Genomic DNA, 27,628 nt, shown 5'->3' on the forward strand with positions numbered 1-27,628 from the left:
AGGGAGAAAATAACCTATTAACTTCAGTAAATATTCAACTCCATTGTTCAGGGACTGTTTAACCTGTTTAAGAATTTCCTAAACTAGTAGTTCTTACTCCTGACTGCAAACCAGACTTGCCAATGGAGGTTTTAAAAATTACAGATGCCTGGCTCCACCCACAGGCATTCTGGTTTAAGTGGTTTGGAGTCGGCTCTAGAAATCTGTATTTTTTAAACGCTCCAGGTAATTGTAATGTGCAATGGTTCCTAAACTTGAATCTGCATGAGAATCCTTGGGGGGAAATTTATTAAGCACACAGGGTCCTGGGTAGGAACCTGGTAAGAATCTGCAGAGATTCTAATTTGGTGGGCTTTGTCTCTGAAGTGGGACCCATAAACCTGAACTTTTAACAAACCCCTCAGTTCAAGACTCACTGTTAATGTAGACAGTGGGGAACGGTTCAAGGATTGGGCAGCCATGGGATATGATCAGGTCAGATCAGGATCCCAGTACGATGACTGGAGCGGGCAGATAGAGGAAGACTCGTCAGGGAGCTGTGGGAGATTCCAGGCAAGTGATTCTGGTCTGAAGTAGGTCAGGGGCATTGGGAATGGAAGGCAGGAGCTGGACCTGGGACAGACTTGGGAGGTGGGATTAGCAGGATTTGGTGATTGATTGGATGTGGAGAATGAAGGGATAGGAAGGAGTCACAGATGACCCCAGGGCTTCTCCATTCATGACTGGTTGGATGGTGGTAAAAATAAGGATATATTTTTATATCCTTTGGAGAGAATAGCAATGTGTTTCAGTCTGGGACCTGATGCATTTGAGATGCTTCTGGAACACCCAGTGTGGATATTCGGTGAGTGACTAGATGGTCAGCTCTGCCATCAAGAAAGATGATAGGACTGGTGATGGAAGACCTGAGCGTCACTGGGCCAAAGGCAACAGTAGAAGAATGGAAACGGATGAGTGACAGATGAGTTCACTCAGGGCCAACTTCTCCATCGGGCCCAGCAGGCCCGGTGCCTAGTGCCCACAAAAATGTTTTAATTGCTTTTGAAAGCAGAAGAAAACAAATAAATATAATAATAATGAACCCAGTCTGGATTATTTGCATCTTTATACCTATGCAGTCGTAAAACAGAATTTTTAATATCCTTTATGGAGGAGGGGCCCCCAGAGGCAAAAGTGCCTCGGGCCCACAGAAGTCGTCACGTTGCCCTGAGTCCACCCAGAGAGGGGAGAGCTGAAGCCAAGCTCAAGGAACTCTTGGGTTTTGCGAGGATTTCTCCCCTCCCCTGTGTGTGGAGTACCTTCGGCCATACTGTGAAACTGAGAGACCGTCCTCAGAATAACAGTTTTAAATGCTTAAAATAAAACATGCAGGGTTACCAGGGAACTAATTATGTTGAAAGAGAGTTATCAAAACACTATAAAAAAACTAATTTGGGACATAGTCATGTGTGTGTGTGTTTATCAATGCACTGAATAGTAACGTCCAGCAGCAGACCTAAAATCTGCCATCATTTCGAAGCAGTGACAAGCGTTCACTTTGAAATAGCAGCAACAGCTACACATGTGAGATTCAAATGTCTGTGACTTGTCCTGGTGGCCAAGTCACAGGCACCGCTGACACTCTTGTGTTTTCTTGCTTACACCCATAATGGAAGGAGAAAGGATGACTTTGATTTAGAACTTGGTGGAAATGAAGAAGTGATTTTCCCCCAGCCAAGTTCACAGATGCCTGAATTCTATCCACAGTCTCCTTGGGGGTCCATGGATTCCGGTTTGGAACTCCTAGCCTAACAAGCGTCGGGGAAGAGGCGACGGGGAGAGATCAGAGGAATAGGAACAGAGGCAAGAAAAACAGGACCAAAATGTGGAATGTTTAATAAGAGCTGCCCCAAAGTGTTAAGAAAAAGAGAGTGGGGAGTGGGAGGCAAACATTGCTCCAAATAAACTATCAGCCCCTTGAGGACAGGGATTGTATCCTGCGTAATCCAGGGGTGGGAGGGTCATAGAGTTATCATAGGGACTGTATGAAATTAATGCAATCCATCATCAGCTACAGACTGAAGAAATGTTGCCTCCTACACACATGTAAGAGAAATTTTCCATTATGTATAGATGATGTTGCAATAAATAAAATAGAAATCTGTTGTCCTTGAATCCTGGTTTCTTTGGGTCTTTATGTATTTTCTCCGTGGGAGTGCTCTAAAATTATATGGAGGTCATTGAACCATCAACTATGCTGTTTTCTCTGCTTAGAGGGTTCTTACCCACACCCTGCCCTCCTTTGCCAAGACAACTCTTACACCTCCTTGGGTCTCAGCTTAAGCATCACTTTCCTAGGGAGGTCTGTGCTGACCCCTTCCAAACATTAGGTCACCCCATTACACATCTCCAGGGTTCCCTAGATGGCTTAGCTCCCATCACATGTATGATAAATTAGCTGTCCAATAGTTGTCTCTACTCTCTCCGTGAGAGAGATTGGGATTGCATCTGAATTCCCAAATGAAGAATGAATGTTTGTCGACTGGATGATGGGTGGATGGATGGCCCACCAGGAACAGGAGAACAAATAATATGTGTAAATATTTTCCTTTTTCCCATTGCCTCATCAATTTTCACCGATTTTGCCTGACATTTATTTCATACTTCCCCTAGGTTTAATCCCCATTGCCAATTCATATTAACTTTGGACTCTGAATTCAGAGCCTGCTGTAACTTCTGATTTGCCCCTCAATGCATTTGGGGGGCAGTGGGCTGGAGGGGGGAAGTTACCATTCCCATGGTAGGAATCGGCAGAAAGAAAAAAAAGACACGTGGTTGGTTTGGGAGTAAGGAAAAGTTGGGAGGCAGAAAGTGAGTGAAGGGGTATCAACTTGATAGAACTCAGGGAAAACCATCAGCTGTACTTTACTGCCCTGTGAAAACCCCAGGAGCGGACCTGAGGAGCCTTTTGAGGGGAAGCTTGCATTTTGCTGCCATCTGGTGGCTATTACTGCAGCAGTTCGCACAGGAAAAAATTCTACCCAACATCTCTGCAGCACCTATTGTGTTCAAGGCTCTATTCCAGGCAGTCTATAAATAATTCCTTATGTTTTTATGCTTCTTTACCAATGACAGAGCGTTTTCACATACAGTATTGTAACTCATCCTCATAGCAACCCCGTGAGGGAGACCCTGAGCTGGTAAAATTACTCCCATTTTGCAGATGAGGAAACTGAGACCCAGCTTGCATAGGCCCTTGCCCCCGGGCAAGAGCAGAGCTCAGATGAGGCTGGAACCCACGTTATCTGACTCCTAGTTTGCTGACTACAACCAAATTGATATTACTTCTTTAGTTTTATTCTGGGTAGAAGACAAAACAAACAAAACAAACAAGCAAACAAAAGCTAAGTTCTCTAGCTCTGAAGGCACATAAACCCTGGAAAGTGACAAAGAAAAGGAAAATGGACCAAGAAGAGAGAGAAGGAAGAAACAGCATCTCTAACCTTTTTTTCCAAGCTCTAAACTTATTAATTTCAAGTAATATTCCCAAAGTTTAAGATTTCAGATCAGGGAATTCCCTGGCAGTCCAGTGTTAGGACTCCGCACTCTCACAGCCAGGGGCCTGGGTTGAATCCCTGGTTGGGGAACTAAAATCCCACCAGCTGTGCAGTGTGGCCAAAAAAAAAAAAAAAAAGGATTTCAGATCAGTGAGAGACAAGTAAGAATCAGCACACATAGCAATACTGTATTGTATAATGGAAAGTTGCTAAGACGGTAGATCTTAAAAGTTCTCATCACAAGAAAAGAAAATTGTAATTATGTGAGGTGATGGATATTAACTAAACATATTGTGATAATCATTTACAATATATACATATATCAAATCATTATGTTGTACATATAAAACTAATATAATTTTACATGTCAATTATATCTCAATTAAAAATAAATTTAAAAAAAAGAATGAAAAGGAATCAATTAAGTTCTTCACTTGAAGCTTGGCATTAGAAGGAACCCTGAAAGTCACATAAATTACTCTTCCTCGCAAAGCAAGTACCCTCTACACAGTATCCTCCAAACTTACCGTGCGCACAAGCTCCCTGGAGATTGTGTTAAAATGCAGCTTCTGATAAAGTCGGTCTGGGATGGAGCCTGAGACTCTGCATTTCTAACTGGTCCCCAGGTGAAGCTGACGCTGCAGGTCCACAAACTGGTACTTGGAGTCACAAGGGTCTAGAGCAGAGAGTAGCAGACTTGTTCTGTGAAGGATGAAAATATTTGAGACTGCAAGTCCTACAGCCTCTGTTGTGACTACTCAACTTTGCCTTTGTGAATTCTCGATTCTGCCATTATAACACAATAACAAACTTAGATAATACATTAAAAATAGGTGTGGCTGGACTTCAAAAACCTTTATTTACAAAAACAAAAGGCTTGCTGGATTTGGCCTGCAGGCTATAGTTTGCCCACCCCTGCTCTAAATATCTCTATTCCTGGAAGAGTTTTACGCCTGTATTGAAAATGTGTTGGCCGGGTTGTGTGAGGGGTACTATCCAGTCGAGATTTCAGTTCTTAACCCCAAAGACGGTCACCACCACTCCCTACTAAACTGTTCCCATTCATTTAAACTATACTGGGAATCAATCTGACATCAGCTTTCGAGAAAGGGGTAGAGAATTGAAAGTAATATTACTAACACTCACATAGTGTTTATGTTCCAGGCACTGTTCTAAGTTCTTTGTGTATATTAACTATTTAACCCTCACAACAACCTTATGAGGAGGCACCATTATCGTCTCCACTTTACAGATGAGGAGACTAAGGTTAGTTAAGTAATTTGCCTGGAGTTGCACCAAGAGTAATCAGCAGATTCAGGTAGGCCAGTGACAGACTCCCTCCTCTTTATTGCCTCATTATACTACTTCCGAAGAGAAGAAGCACTTGGTACCATTAGTTGGGGTCAATGGATGGAGGGGGAAAATGAGTGACATGGAGAAAGATGCAAAATCAGGAAGCTGAAAGTTAAAGATAAATTATTTTCTGTTGTCTAATTTGCTGAGACCAGACCCTGTTAGTGGGAGTTTGCTTACATTCTATTTTGTCATGCATTAAATTTCTTTAATGATGGTATATGACTATTATTTTCCAAGAGTCAGAATAGAAATAAACCAAACATCGGTAATTCTCGCATTCAGTTGTAATCCGAGCTACCCCTCTTTTGCTAAAGTGCTTTAAATGCACACTACCCTTAAAACAAAGTGTCAGGCAGAGCTTGGAAGAGTGAGTTTTCCAAGCAGTTTAGCTGGGCAATTTGAAAACTTTTACCTGCCATGTTCAATGCCCTCTTCCCAACCTGGGAAAACAGGACTTCAAGTGTACCTCCCTATGTCAAGACCAGCCATAGAGTGTGCTGTCAAAGTTTTCTGTTGAGGCAAGTCTTCTTGTTGAGACTTCTTCATATGTAAAAGTAAAACCCAGACCATATCTGTTTGTATAGATCAGAGATTCCCAACCTCAGCATTATTGAGATTTTGGACCAGATAATTCTTTGTTGTGGGGAGCTGCTATCTGTGCATTGAAGGATGTCTAGCAGCATCCTGTCCTACTATTCACTAGAAGCCAGTAGCATCATGCCAGTATGTGACAATCAAAAATGTCTCCAGATGTTGCTGTTATCCACTGGGAAGTCACAATCACCCTCAACTGAAAACCACAGGACAGATCAATGATAGTTTTCAATTCAAGAATGCCCACCACCATCTGTTTGTGGGGGTATATATTGGCATAAACCTTTTGAAGAGTGGTTTTGAAAGTAGGCTTTGGAAAGCAATTATTAAATTATTCAAAATATTTGCATTGGGAAGGAAAGGGAAAGGATTTATTATTTATAGCCCAGGAAATGTAAAAGAGTCATTAGGAATAAAGGTTTGACAATCTATAAGACTTTATTTCCCCTGAATGATAGGCACAGATCTGGTAGCTGCCAGCTCCCAACAATCCCTGAAGCAACTGTGTGCATGAGAAGCCCTTGGGTAATTGATCTGAGGTGCGGGCATCTGGCTTAACGGACTTGTCTACCTATTATTTCCCCGACTACAGTGATTGGTCCAAGGGTGAGCCAAAGCGGTAAAGATGGGAGCCCAGCATCCGATAGCCATCCCCGCAACCTAGTGAAGACGCTGTTCTGAGAAAACGAAGCCAGTAAGTAGAGAGCAGTATGCGTGAGAGGCACAAAGAATCTTCGCGATTGGAACATCGTGGAATCTGGTCATCCCTGTGGCCAACTCCAACCAGGACATTCCCGTGGTTTCATTATGTGAGCCAATTTATTCAAGCTAACTCATGTTGGATTTTTGTCTCTTGCAACCATTGGGTTTTGACTAAGACACCTTAGCAAAGATGTAAAGAGAATCCACGTAATGACCGGGAGCACCGATAAAATGTTGACTCACAAATGTCCTGAGGAAAGAATCCGTGGGCGAACCAGACGGGCGCACAGTCACCTATTTTGTACATTCTGGTATGGCTCTAGAAAATTCTCAACACATATGGCTGCTTCTTCCCATCTACAGATAGCCACCACAAGAGCTTCCGTTGGTTCAAAGGATTTATACTTCCCAAAGCTTTCACATTCGTTATCTCATTTCCACCATAACTCAATCAGACAGGGAAGGAGATTTTTAGCATCCCTGTTTCCAGGTGAGAAAATGGGGCCACCATGTGGCTAAATGACTTTTTTATGTAATGCAGGGGTTTGGAACAAGATAAGCAGTTCTCAAATTCAATCGATCACGAACTGTGTCATGACTGATTTGATGCTAGTGGTTAAAACACCGGAGCTGGAGAATGACTCATCTTTTTTTAAATAATACCTTATCCCTATAACAACCTAATTCTCGTCTGCATTCAATGTGCTTTCCTAAGTAGGAGAAAAGGAGTGGAGTTACAGCTGGCATATTGGGAATTTAATGGGAGTGTTATGCATGTGAATATCCAACCATGTGCGTCCCAACAGAGAAAAAACAAAAAAAAAAGTTGAGAGTCAATGGATTAGCCAGGCCTGGAAGTTGCTTCCAGCTCTAAAATTGGCTGATTCACCCAAAATAAATGAGTTAATGGCATTCAAGATCAAAACAAACCACTTTCCCTTGTCCATGGATCTTATTAAGGATCACTCACTTCAAAGAGTGGTACATTGATCATAAAATGTATCATCCAAACCAAGACAGTTTTAAGAGAAAAAGGGACAATGGTATGGAACATCAGGGCAATAGAGTAAACAGGAATTGTGTTGAACAAACCAGGACTTGAATCACCCTAAGTATATGTAAGTCAAGAAAAGTACATGTATGTAACTGGAAGCCACCAGACCTGCCCCAAGGAACGTCACTCTAAAGGCAAGTTGGATGTGTCTTGGTTTCAGTTCCCCCAAAAGCAGACTTTAAGACAAAGATTTCGGTGCAAGCAGTTTATTGAGGAAGTGAAGGAGAGTGGGAAAGTGAGGCAGGGACAGAAAGGAGGCCAGTAAGAGTGTGTCCTCAAGCCAGCAACCGCTGAGGCCAACTGCAACGGGATCCCTGAGGCGGTCACAGATGTGCCGCCCACATTCCCCCTCGAGGAAGGACTTGCTGTCCACCTGCGAGGAGTGGGGTCAGCAGATGGCCCCCAGTTGTCAGCTCCTTCAGGGTCTGCTTTAGGGGCAGAGAGACGCCTAGCTCAAGGTAACGTCCTTCCCAGAGCAGCCTGCACTGCTGACCGAGCAAGGCCAGGCTATAAATCTGCCCATTTCCTCCAGATGCGGGACAGTCTGATGGGCAGTCCTCGCTCCAGAGCTTCCCTCTGGGTTGGCCAAGCCTTTGTCAAGCTACTATTGCAACCAGACTTTTCTTTTCAGAGGGGCTGAATCCCAAACCCCATATAAGCATCTGCTTCCAGAGAACCTATCCCAAAATCATCCCTATAGGGAAACTCAGTGTATTAATCATGTTTTTTTATTTTCTGTATTGTACGATATTTTGACATCTTGGGGGACCTTTCAGACCTGAGGAGAGACTGCCCCTACAGGGCTAGCTAATTCCTAGGGGAGGTGGACTGCTTGCCTGGAACATGTCTAGGCACGCACAGACCACCTGATCCAGTGCCATGACCTCACCCACCTGCTTAGCTAACACACACCAAGCCAATATTTCCTCTGCCCTAATCACCCCAGAATCAGGTCCCGGACAACTGAGGACAGCTCCTATGCCCCAAAGCCCACTGGAATTATTCAAAGGAGCCGATCCTAAATTGTTCGTCCTGCCTCTTCCTTCCTGCAGAAGCTCAGTAAAGGCTCTCGCTTAGGCTTTCCTCTTATTCCTGCTTCTGCCTACTGATCAAAACCTGATGCTTCCCCTGTGGGCCTGCATGGCATGGTGTGTCCCCTTCTCTTGGGAATGTAAGTAATAAACAGTTATTCAATGTCATTGGCTTCTCCCTGTCATCACTCAATCACTGAATGCCTATAACACCTTTATTTGTAATTACTGAAAGCAACCAAGATGTCCTTCAAAAGGTGAACAAACAAGTAAAAGAAGCCAATCTGAAAAGGCTAAAGGCACGACATTCTGGAAAATACAAAACTATAGTCAAAAGTAAAAGGGATTCTAGTAAAAAGAGACAGGAATAGATCAGTGGTTGGCAGCACTTTGGAGGAGGGAGGGAGGGATGAATAAGTGAAGAACAGAGGATCTCCAGGGCAATGAAACTACTTTGTACGATACTATAACGATGGATATAGGACATTACATATTCGTCAAAACCCATACAACTGTACAGCATAAAGAACAGACCCTAATGTAAACTAGGGACTTTAGTTAATAATAATGTATCAATATTGGTTCACCAATTGTAACAAATATATCATACTAACATATGATGTTTCTAAGAGGAGAAACTGTGACCAGAAGAAGGGGGTATATGGCAACTCCGTACTATCTGCTGAATTTTTTGTAAACCTAAAACTGTTCTAAAACCAAAACAAAACAAAACAGTATGTGAAAGAAGAAAGATAGGGGGAAAAATGGATGGATGTTCCGGAACAGTTGTATCTGGGCTCAGACAAGAAGCGGGAAATGGAAACTTTCAAAAAAAAAAAAGGGCTTCCCTGGTGGCACAGTGGTTGAGAATCTGCCTGCCAATGCAGGGGACATGGGTTCAAGCCCTGGTCTGGGAAGATCCCACATGCTGCGGAGCAACTAGGCCTGTGAGCCACAACTACTGAGCCTGCGCGTCTGGAGCCTGTGCTCCGCAACAAGAGAGGCCGCGATAGTGAGAGGCCCACGTACCGCGATGAAGAGTGGCCCCCATTTGCCACAATTAGAGAAAGCCCTTGCACAGAAACGAAGACCCAACACAGCAAAAATAAATTAATTAATTAATAAACTCCTACCCCCAACATCTAAAAAAAAAAACAAAAAAACAGACGTAACCCACTAGAAACCACTTCACACCCATTAGGATTGTTATAATTTAAACACACACAGAATAACAAGTGTTAGTGAGGAAGCAGAGAAATTGGAACTCTCTTACATTGCCAGTGGGAATGTAAAATGGTGTAACCACTTTGGAAAACAGGTGATTCCCATATGACCTAGCAATCCCGCTCCTGGGTATACACCCAAGGGGACTGAAAATGAGGACTTGAACAGATACTTGTATTCCAAAGTTCACTGCAACATTATTCATAACAGCCAAAACGTAGAAACAACCAAGGTGTCTGTCCATGGGTGAATGGATAACCAAAATGTGGTGTATCCATACACCCATGGAATATTCTTCAGCCATAAAAAAGGAAGGACATGCTACAACATGGATGAAACTTAAAATTATCCTGGTAAATGAAAGAAGCTAGATAGGTTAGGTCACATATATGGTATGATTCCATTTATATGAAATATATAGAATAGGTAAATCCATAGAGACAGAAAGTAGTTCAGTGCTTGCCAGGAACTAGGAAGGGGGGGAATAGGGAGTAACTGCTAACAGATTCAGGGTTCTTTTGGGGTGATGGAAAACAGTTCTGGAATTAGATAGCGGTGACGGTTGCTTAACATAGTGAATATACTAAAAACCACTGGATTGTTCACTTTAAAAGGATGAATTTTATATTATGCAAATAGTATCTTAATTTAAACGCACATAAATAACACAAGTGCCAAACGCGTTCCTCCTTTGCTAAGATCTACGTGAAAATGGAGCTTCCTAGAAGTAACCTACTTACGGATAATGCTGATCTATTCAATGTCAAGAATTTGTTTTTCAAAGGCTAGACTTTTTCATTTCTAGTTAGTGGTTTATTAAATAAAACTATTGTGCTTATTCTCTGCTTAAGGAGAAAATATTACAGCAAAAACAAATCCAGATACCTACATGCTTGTGACCCATCATTAAATAATTTCTTTCTGATTCACGGGATGTAAAGCAGTCACTCAATTTCTAGCGTCTGAGATTCCTGGGGAACCCCAGTTTCCAACATTGCTTGTAATTCTTTTCTCAATAGGGGTGTTATTGAGAACAGTTTCCCAGGACACCTACAAGCAAAGATTGGGTTCATAAACAGACTGCATTTGAATTTCCACTGGGTGTTCTGAGACGCACAGAGCCTGCTGGGTATACATTTTAAAACACCATCTCTAGATCTAGCTTTAGTCTCTGCCTCCCAGCTTATGCTCATGAAAATGAGTACATCCACATGACAGAGGTTTCAAGGGCAACTTTGACCTTACAAAACACACAATCCCAGTATGTTGGTAGATTTCTAACTGGTGATCTGTGGGAACCCTTAGGGATATAGGTCCTCTAAGTCTCATTCTTTCAATCTTCATTCTTCCAAATATTTACTGAGCACCTGCTATGTGCAGGCACTGTTCTAAGCACTGGGTTCAAGAAAGAAGGGGCCAGAAAGTACCTGCTTCTAGTCACGGAGTTGGTTTACAAACCAGCTGCATATCTTCGTGCCATTATTCTACAGAACAATAATCAAATGCCTTCAACGTGCTCAGCACAGTGTTAGACGCAGGTGAACGAGGCTCTGGTCCAAGAAGTTCACAGAGGGGAAAAAAATGGTCAATAAATAAAGGGAAAGTGTTAAACCTTGCTGGTGTTTATTTATTTATGTGCGGCTGTGTTCCAGAAAAAGATTTAAGGCTGCTTACAAGGATACATGAAACACAGCCAGATTGCATAAATTATAAGTAGGAGAGAAGGGAGAAAAAGAAAAACAAAACAAGAGTGAGGACTGAAATGGGGCCAGAAATGAGACTAGCACAGAGATAAATATAACTTCCTCTATGCTTATAGCCTGGTGTAGTCACTGGTGTAGTAGATGCTGCTGGGGCCCTGCCCAGAGTCCCTCAACACTCCTCTCTATGCACCAAAGGATGCTCATTGCTACACCTGTGACTCTCTGAATGAGAGCTTTGTTCTGGCTGTGGAAGCACACCCGGCCAGCAAGCAGGATGGTCTGGAAGTCCCAAAGAGTTTGTGTCCCTAGAAACAGCCCCACCCAGTGATGGATGGGTGTTGGTGGAGGAATCTCCTAGCTTCCTCTCCTTCCACTGAGATAATGTGAGGCCTGTTCTCTGCAGTCTCCCAGTGCCCCCGGGGATGCTGAGCTCCACTTGCCCGTAGCAGTCACTTGCTTGCCACATGACCTTTATTGGTTGTCTTCCTTTCTGCGTCGCACTTTCCCTCTCCCCATGCTGCTGTTTCCTGGGATCATCTCCCAAATAAACTACCTGCCCTTGGGTCCTTATCTCAGGATGGGCTTCCTGGGGAACCCAATAAAAATAGTTCACCATACCCTCCTCTGCTATTTATTGTAGAGCTCCAGGCTCCTGCAAAATTCACTCCCTGTCAGAATCTCTGGGGATGCTCAGGAGGGAGTCAGTCACACATGCTCAAAAACAAGTCTAGTCATCTACAGTGTTTATGGCTTTTTCCTCCTTTTCTCCTGTTCTGGACACCCTCCCATCAACCAAGCATGCTGTTATTTCTGCTGATTATAACTATCTCGGTTGACTTCCATTTTATCCAAGAGTCATGTCCACCTTGTATTACTGAGTACCAACTTTCCTGCCAGGCACTGCTGCCTCCTATCAGGTACCAAATAGGTGCCAGGTGCCAAAGCAGTTTGATGTTCAACGGTGATGTTCAGTAGGAGGGAATGCCTCCCAACCACACCGTGTCCATCATGTGGATGAGATGCCAGAACAGCATTGTTTGGGGGCCAAAAAGGTTTTCATTAAACAACCTCCTTGGGCTTCCCTGGTGGCACAGTGGTTGAGAGTCTGCCTGCCGATGCAGGGGACAGGGGTTCGTGCCCCGGTCCAGGAGGATCTCACATGCTGCGGAGCGGTTGGGCCCGTGAGTCATGGCCGCTGAGCCTGTGCGTCCGGAGCCTGTGCTCTGCAACGGTAGAGGCCACAACACTGAGAGACCCGCATACCGCAAAACAACAACAACAACAACAACAACAAAAAAAAAACTCCTTAGTTTTTACTTATAGCCATAGCCACATAAAACTCAGACATGGTAAGTCCATAAGGACTGGTCATGAGAACTAATCTGAGTGACAGGTACACCACTCTTCTCAAAAATCACCCGTCCAAACTCTAGCCAAACATAAGTCTTGTTTTGAGACTAACTTGTTTGATCGTTTCTTTCCTTTTGATGAGTTATCTCCTGGGAGGTCCTTGGGCCGCTGGTGCCAAGATGATACATGCAACATGTACAAGGTGTCTTGACATATGGGATTATTAACTAAAATACTATTGAATATTGGAGGACATCTACCCAGAACAATCAGTTCTTAGGTCTTCTTTCTGGCAATTGTAGAACAGGATAGCTGTCCATTGAAAATACTACAAGATCATTTGTATGAGAAAAATGCATCTGGTTACTCTTGTGCTCCAAAACCATCAATGGCTCCCCATTACCCTTAAAATAAAATTTAGACTTCTTAACATGACCTACTGGCTGCTGTTGGCTCCTGCTTGCCAATCCCATCTCCTAACCCTTTCCCTTTTGCTCACCACATCCTAGTCTTATGACTTCCTTTCTGTTCTACAAACACATCAAACTCTCCCCCAACCCAAGGCCTTTGCGTCTGTTGTGTCTTCTGCCTGGACTGCTCTTCCCATGGCTCTTCCTATGTCTGACTCCTTTTTCTTCAAATGTCAACTCAAATGTCATCTTCTCAGAGAGACTGCCCAGTTACCTGACCTATATTAGAGACACACACACACACACACTCCCCACCATTTGATAAAGTTACTCTTTACCAAATCATTATATTAATTTTTTTCATAGAACTTGTCAGAATCTATGATTATCTTATTCATCGGTTTTCTGTCTCCTTTCACTGGAATGTAGGCTCCATGAGGACAGGCACCTTGTTTGGTTTTTCACTCCTAAACACTCAGCAGCAACCACAGTGTACACAATATCCACCCAAAATGTTGATGAGTGAATGTCCATAAACAAGGGCTTATTTTTCGTTTCTCAACAGCAGAAAGGCACATACGTTTGATTCATCCAAAACTGATGGTGTATCATGAAAGTATGAGTTGAAAAGCAGGGAGGTCAGCCAACATCCCTTATTTTTCCTCATTTAAAATATTTTAATGATTGTATCATAAGACATTTCCTAGTGATTCTGACTCTGTATGAGCAACAGTAACTGGCAGGAGAGGAGGAAAGCTTCATCAAACTCCCATAATTTAACCCATAACCAATTTCTGGTCCAGGCTAAAGCCTAAGGAAAGGTGAACAAAATTGGCAAACATTATTTCTAACCAACTTTTTCACATGATAGCAAAAATAAATATATAAAAGTTCATGGTAGGTGCTCGGAAATTTTTTGGAATTAGTATTTAGTTTGAGTTAGATCTTTTGACTAACCCACCACTGTCCAATAGAAACGTAATGTGAGTCACATGTATAATTTAAAATTTTCTTGCAGCCACAATGAAAAACATAAAAAGAAACAGTTGAAATTAATGTTAGTAATACATTTTATTAAACTTAATATTTCCAAAATAGTATCATTTCAATAGGTAATCAATATTTTTAAAAAAGATAAAGGAGATCTTTTACATTCTTTTTTTTCATACTAAGTCTTTGAAATCTGGTATAAGTATAATTTTATACTTACAGCATATCTCAGTTGGGATGATTAATTTGAATTGGAAATTACTGCTCTGTATTTAGATTTCAAAAATTTAGGTTTGAAAAAGCAGATTCATATACCCAAGGAATTCCAAACATACTTAAAAGTTTTTACAATAATGAAGTCAAGTATCAGTTTTAAAATTTAACATGGGGATTTCCCTGGTGGCACCACGGTTAAGAATCCTCCTCCTGCCAATGCCCGGGACACAGGTTTGAGCCCTGGTCCGGGAAGATCCCACATGCTGCGGAGCAACTAAGCCCATGCATCACAACTACTGAGCCTGTGCTCTATAGCCCGTGCACCACAACTACCGAAGCCCGCGCACCTAGAACCCATGCTCCGCAACAAGAGAAGCCACCGCGGTGAGAAGCCCACGCATCACAACGAAGAGTAGTGCCCGCTCACCGCAACTAGAGAAAGCCCGCGTGCAGCAACGAAGACCCAAAGCAGCCAGATAAATAAATTTATTTTTTTAAAAACTTAACATGGATATTAATGACTTTATGCTAAGTAAAAAAAAAAAGGCACAAAAGGTCACATATTGTATGATTCTATTTATATGAAATGTCCAGAATAGGTAAATCCATAGGGATGGAACATAGCTTGGTGGTTGCCAGGGGCTGGGGGGAGGGGAGAGGGAGGAATAATTGCTTAATGGGGTACAGGGTCTTCTTTTGGAGTGATGAAAATGTTTTGGAACTGGATAGAGGTGGTGGTTGCACAACACTGTGAATGTACCAAATGCCATGGAATTGTTCATTTTTAAATGTTTAATTTTATATTATGTGAATTTCCCCTTGATTTTAAAAATTGAAATTAATAAAATTTAATTAAAGTTACAACTTCAGTTCCTCCATCACACTAGCCTCAATCCAAGTGCTCAACAGCACTAGACTATGACATTGTACAGCACGGGACCAAGCTACTCTTATGCCGAGGCCAGGGCTTTTTAAATCATTTATTTCTGTGTTTACAGGACACAGCTTCCCAGCACTTACCAAAAGCTTTCAAGGTGAAGTGTCGCAGTTTAAGCTCCAGCTGGCAGCCACTGAAGTGTCACGTTTCTATTTCACAAGAACTAGCCATGAATCTGATTGCTACTGTTCCACGTGATTAGCACGTTTGGGGTGACAGATCGTTAGGTCCGTCGCATTTCGGGGCATGTTGTGATTCTTTAATAGTTCTTCTGAAGGGCGCCAGGCATCCAGAAGCTTGTGGCCTGTGATAACGGTTTCCAGCAGCCTTCGCCTCCACGTAGCCAGAGGGGAGCAGAGGAGGAGTTGCGTCACAGAGAGCAGGCACTGTGCTAGTCATGACACACATGAAGAGAGCAGTTTAAATGATTGCGGGCGTAAAACCTTAAGAAACCCCGAGGATGGTTCATCTGCATGATCTGGTGAGCTCACCTGGCCCATCCCAAATGAATCCGAGCAACTTGCTCTTTTCTTTCAGCTCCCCAGAGAGAAAGATCCACAATGATTCCTGTTTTCTCATTGCACGGAATCATACCTCTCCGGTATCAAGAAGTGTTTCTCTAAGTCTTTCTTATCAACACCTTTCCTCTTAGTTTATCTTTTAAACCTCGCAGCTAAGCCTGATTATCATTCAGTGTTGGCTGTTCCCTGAATATCAGGACACTTTACTTGGAAATATCTCCTTAGCGTTTTCTCATTTCTGATGCTTCTACACCTTAATATGATTATTCAGTTTGTAGACTGCCTGGACTTTTTCTTCTCTGTCTTTCTTGCTGCCCATTGCTTTTTTTCCCCCTCCCTCTTTTATCAGATTGGAGAGAAAAGTAAATCAAATTTTCACTGGTCAGTATTTTCTTGGCCAGTCCAGTAGTGGAAATGTATTCAGATTCTACCTTTCTAATATAGAAGTGAAAGCTATCACCATATATCTATACTTTTTTTTTTTTTTTTTTTTTTTTTTTGCGGTACACGGGCCTCTCACTGTTGTGCCCTCTCCCGTTGCGGAGCACAGGCTCCGGACGCGCAGGCTCAGCGGCCATGGCTCACGGGCCCAGCCGCTCTGCGGCATGTGGGATCTTCGCGGACCGGGGCACGAACCCGTGTCCCCTGCATCGGCAGGCGGACTCTCAACCACTGCGCCACCAGGGAAGCCCTATACCTCTTATTTATTCATAACACAGACCATGGGTAGTTGCTGACAAAAGTAACATCTTTCATGGATCCCTCAGAAGAAATGACAAATATTCCCCAATGAGCTGCTGTCCTTTGTACCTCTTTCAAGGTTAAACTTGGCTGTATGCAATGTCTTGCTCACAAAATTTTGACTGCAATTAATGGAAGTGTCCTATGGTTAGCATAAACCAAAAAAGAAAAACAGGGCGAGAGAGAAGGGGAAGCCAATGAAAGGATGCTGGGGGTATTTTGTGGCGTCAAAAGAAGAGCTGAACAACTACAATTTAGAAAAGGAAGAAACCAAGGGTGATTTCTGAGAATTCAGTAGCAGCTCATGAACTTTTTCTCCAGAGTACTGCCATCAACATCACTTTGTTCCAGGTCTCCTCTTACCTCATTCCTTTTTATTTCCAATTTCAGATTCCTGGGAGAGAGCCCAGGGTGGGTCAGGAGAACTTTAATAGACTTGATGCAAGAGAAAGATGAAACTAATGTTTAAGAGGGATGACATTTGATTTGCTCAAATGAGATAAAATATGTAAGGCGAATTGTGTTTTCCGAAGATGGCCACAAACATATCTTCCATCACACACACTATTCTGCAATGTGACCTTGTCACTCCCTCATCAAGAGTTGTTCTAATCCCTCTCCTTGAATCTGGGTTGCCTTAATGGCTCACTTGTAATCAACGCAAAAAGACAATACCAGTGACAAAAGTGACAACGCTCTTTGTTTCCCATTATTAGGGTTAGCAGACAAAATACAGGACACATGGTTAGCTTTGAATTGCAGATAGATGACAAATAATTTTCAGATAAACAATGAATATGTCCAAATGGGACATACTTATACCAAAAATTGTTGTTTATCTGAAATTCAAAGTTAACTGGGATTATTATGTTCTAATTCTGGCAATCTTATCCAGTATCTATTCTCCCTTTCTTCCTTTTAGTAATAGTACCCACCCCACCCCCCACCCCAGGAGTTTTAGTCCAGATAGAGACTCTTTCCATGCTTCCGTTGCACTAGCAGTGGTCATGGGACTAGTTCTTGTCAGTGAGTGGAAGTGAAGTGTGCCACTTCAGTGGCTTGTCCGCTCAATTTCTCCCTTTCCCCCATTCCCACAGGATCAAATGCTGATGCAGTGCTGGAGAGCCAGCTTGGACTGTGTAGATACAGACAGTACCCACCCTGGTATGGCAGAGCAACAACACAGAAGGAACCTGGGTCCCCATTCAGCTTCCTGGAGCAGAGCTCCCTAATTTCCTTGGACCATCTCCTACCTATGGACAAGAATGTGAGAAAGAAGGAAATTTCTAACTTGATTAAGCCCCTGTATTTTTGGGTCTGTTTGATACAGTAGCTTATTCATGAAATAATAGAGTTGGGATCACAGTACTGGGTCTGAAAGGCCTTACAGCTCCTGCCTACAATCTAGTCATTTGGAAACCCAACAAGATCCAGTTTCCATACATTCAGAGAGCCTGACTTGGAAGCCTTTATCTGGATTCCCATGAGGCCTGGCAGCCTTTTGTGATCTCTGCCTTCCTTATTTCCATTCATATGCTTATAGTAATATAAAAAAATTTCTCCCCTTTGATTCTGCAATTCTCATTTATCTGTGTCCTTTCTGTCTTCCCTGCTAAATGTGGGCTCCATAAGGACCAGGATTATCATCTCTCTCTCCACTGCTGTTTCATCAGCACCTGATGTGGTACCTGACACATAGGAGGTGCTCAAAAGAAGATGGGTGGTTGCATGGAGAGATGGATGGAAGGATGAAAAACTAGACTGTAGCTTATAGGAAGGAAGGCTTTGTGGAATTTCTCTCAAGCTCTGGATTCCCTCTGTCTTGACATTCTCTGTGTCACTGTGACATTTGAATAGGCCACATTCCCTTTTTTATCTCTAGTTGTAGAGGGTTGCCTCAACAAAAGTGTTAAGTCAGGGAAATATGCCTTTAGGACCTTTCTTTTTAGTGTTTTCTATGATCTTACAACTTTCTTCCTAAGCACCCAGAGGCCTGATGTTAGGAACCTTCTCTTTAACATAATCAAAGATTCCTTTCCTCGGTTCCTCTAGAAACCAGAGACTGAGACAGGATTAAAGTGCTAACACCTTATTTAGGAGGTAAAACCCTACAGAGGTGAGGATGTGAAAAAAAAAAAAAGAGAGAGAGAGAAAGGAGGTGAGGAAAGATGCAAAGCAATGTGATGCACTTCCGCGGTGGCCACTGATCCCAGTCGTCCACGGCAGGATGCTGAGGCTTGTTTGCTTGGCAGACAGTCTTTTCCAGAGGGGTCAGAGGAAAAACCACAGCTAAGAGCGGGTCTGCAAAGGGTAGGAAGGGGACTGGTTGTATCTGCTCTGCTCTCTCCCATCTCCGACTTCCCAGGGGTCAAGACTCATCACTTGGGAAACTACTTCCCTACACTTCCTGGTTGTGTAACCTGGCACCTTAAAGCCACCCAGGCTGGAAATTTTCCATGATATGGCACTGCATCAAAGCCAGAGGTAGAAAGACAACTCAATGTGGGTAGGAAGCTGATCAGGAGAGAAGAAAGAAGATAGTAGTTGAGGGAATCAGGAAAGGTTTATAAGGTACAGTTCCCCTGCATGACTCAGGTCCACTCATGCCCTTCCATAGGATAACTTTAGGCCACCATTGTATCTGTAAGAGACACATCACCCTTACTCTTTCCCAAAGAGGAGCGAAACAAGGTCAGTCAGATATAGAGCCTGTCTCAGGGAGGTGACAGTCATCAACTCCAGGAAGGCTGAGACAAGTTACAGTCTATGGTAGAAAGAATAATGCCCCACTCCCCAAAAGATATCCATGTCCTAATCCCTGGAACCTGTCAATATGTTATCTTACACGGTAAAAGGGGTTTTGCATGTGATAAAGTTGAGGACTTGGAGAAGGAAAGCATAGCCTGGATTATCCAGGTGGGCCCAAACTAATCACATGAATCCCTAAAATCAGAGAACCTTTTCCTGCTGTGGTTAAAGAGAAACACGACAACAGAAGAAGGGTCAGAGTGCTGCTCTACTGCTGGCTTTTACTGCTGGCTTTGCAGTGGAGAAAGGGGGCCACTAGCCAAGGAATGTGGGTAGCCTCTCAGAATTGGAAAAGGCAAGGGAACAGATTTTCTCCTAGAGCCTCAGAAAGAAATACAGCTCTGATGACACTTGATTTTAGCTCAGTGAGACTCAAGTTAGACTTCTGACCTAAACAACTGTAAGAAAATAAATTTGTGTTGTTCCACAAGCCGCAAAGTTTGCAATAGGAAACTAATACATAGTCTCTACTGCTGTAGCTAGTCCTAGGGCCATAATTCATTTATCATGTCCCTCCTCCACTACCCACCTGGATTTCCCTCATCTTCAGTAGTATTTTTGTTGGTCAGGGTGATTTGCCTGGTGGGGTGTCCAGACGTTCATCCCCAAAGGGTGTGAGTGATTGTGTCCTTGCCAAGTCACAGTACTGTAACTGTCCGCTAACAGTCATCCAAAGCATAGAAGTATCTAGTGATAACAGTAGTGAATCCTCTGGGTTCCAGACATTCTCTATCCTGCCCCTGTTAAATACAGTTGAACCTTGAACTACGAGGGGGTGAATCCACATACAATTTATAGTTGGCTGTCTGCATCCATGGTCCCTCAGCAACCATGGATTCAACCAACCATAGACCAGATCAAGTAGTACTGTAGGATTTACTATTGAAAAATATCCGAGTATGAGTGGATCCTTGCAGTTCAAACTCATGTTGTTCAAGGGCCAACTATAGCAGCAGCCCTAGTAATTCCCCCGGCAATCAGAACCGATTAACCCAGGTCATGTAGTAACTCCCTTCTCTGTCTGTTGGTTCAATGACATAGGAGCCCAAAGTGACTAAGTGCTGTCACAATGTGCAATTCAGTGGAATGCTCCCTGTGTCCCCCGGCTTAAGTGCTCCTCCAAAAATTAGAAACTCTTGCCCTAGAGAGCCCAAGGTTACAGGGATGAGAAGCACAGAATCAGCAAGTGGATCATTGGGTGTAATTTGAGAAAGGCACGGTCTCCATCCCTGTCACCATGGTCACTTTGTGCATGGGCCCATGTGCAAGCTATGAGCATTGGCCAATAAACCCCACCGAAGACAGAATTTCTTATTCTTTTTTGTATAACCAGCATAACAATGCCTTACACATAGTAGTTAATCAATATTGTTGAATTTGAATTATTTATTCAACAAACATTTAGTGAGGACCTACAACGTGGTAGACAATGAGATAGGTTAAGACTGTCAGTTAAAAGTACCTGTCCTGTGTTGAAGCTCTCAGGACAAAACAACTATCCCTTTATATGCCCTCATCCTTTTAGCCCCGATGCAGGCTGCCCTGGGAAGGGCATGATCTCAGGAGAGGCTGACTCTGAAGGAGCTGACAGCTGGAGGCCATCTGCTGACCGCACTCCTCACGGCTGGGCAGCAAGTCCCTCCTTGAAGAGGGATCTGAATGGGACATCTCTGTGCCTACCAGAGTCCACCTCTCGCTCTGCTTGCAGCCCGTCTCCATGTACTCTCCTCCATGGACCGGCTCCTCATGGCCCCGTGGGTCTCTCTTCTTTCTTTCTTCCTTCCTTCCTTCCTTCCTTCCTTCCTTCCTTCCTTTCTTCTTTCCTTCCTTCCTTCCTTCCTTCCTTCCTTCCTTCCTTCCTTCCTTCCTTCCTTCCTTCCTTTCTTTCTTTCCTTTCTTTCTTTCTCTTTCTTTATTTTTGGCTGCGTTGGGTCTTCGTTGCTGCATGCAGGCTTTCTCTAGTTGCGGTGAGCGGGGGCTACTCTTTGTTGAGGTGCACGGGCTTCTCATTGTGGTGGCTTCTCTTGTTGCAGAGCACGGGCTCTAGGCGTGCAGGCTTCAATAGTTGTGGCACGCGAGCTCTAGAGCGCAGGCTCAGTAGTTGTGGTGCACGGGCTTAGTTGCTCCGCGGCATGTGGGATCTTCCTGGACCAGGGAACGAAACTGTGTCCCCTGCATTGGCAGGCAGATTCTTATCCTCTGCGCCACCAGGGAAGCCCGGTCTCTCTTCTTGAGGGAGAACTTGGAAACGGGAATTAGTGGGCTGAGCCGCGGCCCCTGCTGCTGCAGTTGGTCCCCATTCTCTTCCTCCTCCACTACCGGGTCTGGATTCACCTCCATCTCAGCTACCACCACTGCTGGCTTTGGTGTCTTAGCTGGTGATGTGACTCAGACCCTTATCTCTGAGCTTAGCAGGCAGGAAGTTTATTAGAGAAGGCTCTCAGCATGACACCTGCAGGGCAAGTGAAGGAAGCAAGATGGGACAGAGAGAGAAGTTGTGACATAGTCACAGCGAGATTCCAGCTGACCCCTCAGGGAGCTCTGAAGCTGGGCTTACCCTTCAGAGCTGTCCCCACCTGGGGCCAAGAGGACTGGGCCTTTTCTGCCCCTGCCTTGACTTCTCATTGGATGCGAGCTGCCCTGGGGAAGTGGCTGTGACACTGGGTAGGATGGCTTTCTTCTGCCGAGGGCGATTCCCACACAAGGCTGACAGCTGAGGGCTGGTAACGGGGGTGTGTCAGCTGTGACAAGTGCCCTTCAGTCCCGAAGGGGGATGGCTGGTGCCAACCACAACAGCCCCATCTGTGCCCAGGACCCAACACTTGTCTCTCCCTGTTGCAGTCTCAACCTTGGCATCAGTCAGTGTTTCTCACTGACCCCTCTTTCCAGGATTTGTTACTGTAGTAAAATACACATAACAGAAAACTTACCATCTTAACCATTTTTAAGCGTGCAGTTCAGTATCGTTAATTATATTCACAGCATTGTGCAACCAATCCCCAGAATTTTTCATCTTGCAAGGCAAACTCAATAGCCAGCCATTAAATAATTCCTCATTCCTCCTTCTCCCCAGAGCCTGGCAACCACCATCCGGCTTTCTGTCTTTAGAAATGTGACCATTCTAGGTACCTTATATGTGTCTTTTTGAGACTGTCCTATTTCTCTTAGCATAATGTCCTCAAGATTCAACCACGTTGAAGCACGTATCAAAATTCCCTTCCTTGGTAAGGCTGAATAATACTCCAGTGTGCGTATATACCACATTTGGTTAATCCATTCATCTGTCAGTAGATACTTGTGTTGCTTCCACCTTTGGCTATTGTGAAAAATACTGCTATGGATACGGATATACAGATATTTCTTCAAGATCCTGTTTTAAATTCTTTTGGACACAAAGCCAGATCTAAGATGTTTTTATCGAAGATGTTTTTAATATTTCATTGGCTTAACTCCTTCCAGATCCAGACAGAGGTGAGGATGAACCACCCACTGTCTTCTTAGGGAGACAAATTTTATAAATCAGAGCACCACCCAGGTTTGTTAATCACAAACAGGACTTTGAGAAACAGTCTCTATGATGAAAGAAAATAAGGTTAAGAGGTAGGCAGGGGGCCAGCTCATCACCATGCTGAAGCTGAGGAGGGTGTCTTTGTGATGATGAGGGGAAAGCAGGGGCTGACAAGGGACAGGTAGACCCTAGGAGGGGAGGTTGGGTAGAGTTTTAAAAAATTTTGCCAAGAAATTAATAGTACATCATTTTGTTGGTCTGGTTGTTTTAGGCTAAGCAATACCTGAGATTTCAAACAGCAAGAATGAAAAGTACATTTTCTATGAATTTTAAAAACAATTTGGGCTTCTTGTCTAAGACCTATAAATTTGGACGAACATATACACTCAAAGCCTATTTCCTCTGTTTTCATTAAAGTTAAATCCTATCTGCATGACTCAAGCCAAAAGTTAAAAGCAGCATCGGATGTCTTTTGAGCTTTCTTTACCCCAGGTAGCCAGCTGAAATAAGAAAGTGATAAAAGTAAACTTAAAATTCAGAACTCATTTTCTTAAGGAAATTCTCAACACTGCAACTCACTTACACAGAGCTGTGTGAAAGTGGATAATTGATACTGAATACATTAATGGCAAATCGTATGCACATTTCCTAAAATAAACAGAACTGTACCATGGTGGTTAGGAAGGAGGCTTAAAAAATAAATAACAGTAAGAACTCCCTACCGCAAAAGATTCATTTTTTAAATTTATTTATTTATTTTTGGCTGCATTGGGTCTTTGTTGTTGCGTGCGGGCTTTCTCTAGTTGTGGCGAACGGGGGCTACTCTTCGTTGTGGTGCGTGGGCTTCTCATTGCGGTGGCTTCCCTTGTTGCGGAGCACGAGCTCTAGGCGCACGGGCTTCGGTAATTATGGCACAGACTCAGTAGTTGTGACTCGCGGGCTCTAGAGCGCAGGTTCAGTAGTTGTGGCGCATGGGCTTAGTTGCTCCACGGCATGTGGGATCTTCCCCGGCCAGGGCTCGAACCCATGTCCCCTGTATTGGCAGGCGGATTCTTAACTACTGTGCCACCAGGGAAGTCCAAAAGATTAATTTTTAATCATCATTTGAAACAATGCCAGTTGACTATACTAGATAGTCCCAAGAATGTGCTCTGAAAAGTTTTGTACAAAGATTCTATACCTTAAATGACTTCCCCGGTCATTTCAAGGAGAAAAAGAAATTGACAAAACAAAACAAAAAAATCCAACACATCTCTGATTTTCTCCATAGCTCTTCCTTTAATTGGTTGACACACGGACAAATCTAAAACCCCCTTTCTCTTATTCCCTTTAGCAAGATGAGATTATCTATAGTTTTCAAAAGAAGCTTCACTAGTAAACACAGGAAGTACCAAAAGCAAGAAAAGAAAAAAGCCGAGTTGAACAATATAGGTTTCTGATTTTCTGGTCCTATAAAAGCTTACTGAGACAGCTGGCTCTGATCTGACCCCCTGATCAAACAATTTCCTTGCTTAATTTTTCCACTGTTTCTCCTCTGGCCTCTTCCTCTCTCTCCTATATTTGCACCCACCCAAAAGAAGGTCCCACTTACTCAAAACTTCAAAGAAAAAGTGAATGGAGGGTAATTGAGGTTGGTGGCCCAAACCTGTGTGAACCTTTCCACTCTCCTCTAGGTGGCTTTGACATAGAAAGGCTTCCTATCCCTAAGAAATGGTCATGAATTCATTTCCTAGAGTAACAGTTTGTGGTAATTCCTCATTTGGAATATCTATTACACAAGAATCTAATGAGCATCCTTAACCCAACTTAAATCCTGGAGACTTAATCTTAGCTTTAAAGTCAAATTCCATTTGTGTGGGAAAAAAAAGTAATTTTTATCATGGAAGTCACAGCTGTCTTTGATATAAAATTGTATCCTTCACTTTTCACTGTCAAAACTTTCCACAGGGCTGCTCTGGTGGCGCAGTGGTTGAGAGTCCGCCTGCCGATGAAGGGGACACGGGTTCGTGCCCCGGTCTGGGAAGATCCCACATGCCGCGGAGCGGCTGGGCCCGTGGGCCATGGCCGCTGAGCCTGCGCGTCCGGAGCTTGTGCTCCACAACAGGAGAGGCCACAACAGTGAGAGGCCCGCGTACCGCAAAAAAAAAAACAACAAAAAAACAAAACTTTCCACAGCTGAGGGCTTCCCCGGTGGCACAGTGGTTGGGGGTCCGCCTGCCGATTCAGGGGATACGGACGGGTTCGTGCACCGGTCCGGGAGGATCCCACATGCCGCGGAGCGGCTGGTCCTGTGAGCCATGGCCACTGAGCCTGCGTGTCCGGAGTCTGTGCTCCCCAACGGGAGAGGCCACAACAGTGAGAGGCCCGCGTTTTTGTTTTTTTTTTTTTGCGGTACGCACAGGCTCCGGCCACACAGGCTCAGCGGCCATGGCTCACGGGCCCAGCCGCTCCACGGCATGTGGGATCTTCCCGGACCGGGGCATGAACCCTTGTCCCCTGCATCGGCAGGCGGACTCTCAACCACTGCGCCACCAGGGAAGCCCCACTGTATATTTATTCTACAGATCCCTTTTGTGCCACCAAATAAGTCTTATCTATAAACATTATAAAGCCTAGCATAGTCATTATACAAGGCAATTCCTCAGTAATGTTTGTTGAAAGGAGAGTGAAGGAATGAACGTACATCTCAGTGAAAGTACATCTCAATGGCAGATGACTTTAAAATAGCTCTCCCATCACTGTGGAAAACAGTATGGCAGTTCCTCAAAAAATTAAAAATAGGATTACCATATGATCTGGCAATTCCACTTCTGGGTATATACTCAAAAGAATTGAAAGCAGGGACTCAAAGAGATATTTGTACACTCGTGTTCATAGCAGCATTATTCACAATAGTCAAAAGGTGGAAGCCACACAAGCGTCTATAAAATGATGAATGGATAAACAAAATGTGGTGTATACATGCAGTGGAATATTATTTGGTCTTAAAAAGGAAGGAAATTCTGACACATGCTACAACATGGATGAACCTTGAGGACATTATGCTAAGTGAAAGGAGCCAGTCACAAAAGGACATATACTGTATGATTCCACTTATATGAGTTACGTAGAAGAGTCAAATTCATAGAGACAGAAGGGACAACAGTGGTTGTCAGGGGCTGAGGAGAAAAGGGAATGGGGAGTTAGTTTTTAATTGGTACAGAGTTTCAGTTTTGCAAGATGAAAAGAGTTCTATGGTTGGATGGTGGTGACGGTTGCACAACAATATGATGTACTTAATGCCTCTGAACTGTACAATTAAAAATGGTTAAAATGGGGCTTCCCTGGTGGCGCAGTGGTTGAGAGTCCGCCTGCCGATGCAGGGGACACGGGTTCGTGCCCCGGTCTGGGAAGATCCCACATGCCGCGGAGCAGCTGGGCCTGTGAGCCATGGCCGCTGAGCCTGCGCGTCCGGAGCCTGTGCTCCGCAACGGGAGAGGCCACAACAGTGAGAGGCTCGCGTACCACAAAACAAACAAACAAACAAACAAAAGGTTAAAATGGTAAATTTTATGTTATACGAGTTTTACCACAACTGAAAAAAGTAGCTCTTCCATGCTGACTCATGGCTTATGTTTTTAAACCTGAGTTCTGTCTCCACAAAACCAATATATTGGGGCTTCCCTGGTGGCGCACTGGTTGAGAATCTGCCTGCTAATGCAGGGGACACGGGTTCGAGTCCTGGTCTGGGAGGATCCCACATGCCGCGGAGCAACTAGGCCCGTGAGCCACAACTACTGAGCCTCCGCGTCTGGAGCCTGTGCTCCGCAACAGGAGAGGCCGCGACAGTGAGAGGCCCGCGCACCCCGATGAAGAGTGGCCCCCGCTTGCCACAACTAGAGAAAGCCCTCGCACAGAAACGAAGACCCAACACAGCAAAAATAAATAAATAAACTAATAGACTCCTACCCCCAACATCTTAAACAAAAAAAACAATATATCTCAGCTCCTATATTTGTCCCCTTGCAATGTAATGTTTTATCCTGTTAAATTTCATTCTGGTTGAGACTCCCTATTATACGGTATCAGTGTATCAGTTATACCATAGAGCTGTGCAACACAAAACACAACATTTCAAAGTAAAACCACAAACAATATTGTCACTACTTGCCAATTAAAAGGACAGACTTCAATCAAGAAAATAAATATATTATTCGTGGTTGATAAACAAAGCAATTTGATATTGGGTTAACATCAACTTCAACAATCTTAACATACTTGTTTTTTAAGATCTGCAAGAAAGAAATGTACCAGCTGAGTGCAGTTGAACAAAATCATTGTAGGATTAACAGTTTTCTGACCCACTTACTGCAAAAGCTGAATCACTCAATTGAGACCCCAGGGAAATGCAGATTTATACCTTTGATGTATTGCTTGGTTTTTCTTAAATTCTGTAACCAGTTTTTGAGTCCTTATCATCTTCTTTTCTTTTAATTGGGCGATTCCATATGCCTTCTTGAATATAAGCCTTTGCAAACTCTTGATTTTTGTAAATGCAAATGTATAATAAAACGTGCATACAGCTTTCTTCTGTGCAATTATTTTCTAAACCCATCGGGGGGACTGCTTCTCTCCCTAAGCCTTTCCTTTATTAGATGGGGGGTGGGGGAGTGGAGTGGGCTGTCGGGAAGAGAAGTCCAGTGCTCTTTGCTTGCAGGTGGGAATTGGGGAAGATGGGGGAAATGGTCACTCCACCTGTAGTCACCCTGGCCCAGTAAAAGGGAATGCTTCCATTCCCACAGGCATGGAGCCATGGTTAGCCGTTTCCTATCCCCAGGCCTTGACTTACGTTTTTCCAATCACAAAGAACAACCTTTCTCCTCCTGTCAAGTATTCTAGCCCTTCTTTTCCATTCAGTAGCTTCCTTTAAGAAGGTTTCTTCCAGATGAGGAAACTCTTTTCATTTTC

At 43.7% G+C, this 27,628-nt stretch overlaps 1 protein-coding gene across 1 annotated transcript in view; it reads left to right on the top strand.

The window, feature by feature from the left end:
• The first annotated feature begins 459 nt into the window (after positions 1-459).
• Positions 460-27,628, top strand: part of LOC137204070 (uncharacterized) — a 70,473-nt gene continuing 43,304 nt past the window's right edge. The window contains exons 1-2 of the mRNA XM_067701396.1: positions 460-552; positions 17,463-17,529. Of these exons, the coding sequence (XP_067557497.1) occupies positions 460-552; positions 17,463-17,529 (160 nt within the window). The remainder of the gene's footprint in view (positions 553-17,462; positions 17,530-27,628) is intronic.

Source organism: Pseudorca crassidens, chromosome 12 (assembly GCF_039906515.1).
Source record: "Pseudorca crassidens isolate mPseCra1 chromosome 12, mPseCra1.hap1, whole genome shotgun sequence".
NCBI lineage: Eukaryota > Metazoa > Chordata > Mammalia > Artiodactyla > Delphinidae > Pseudorca > Pseudorca crassidens.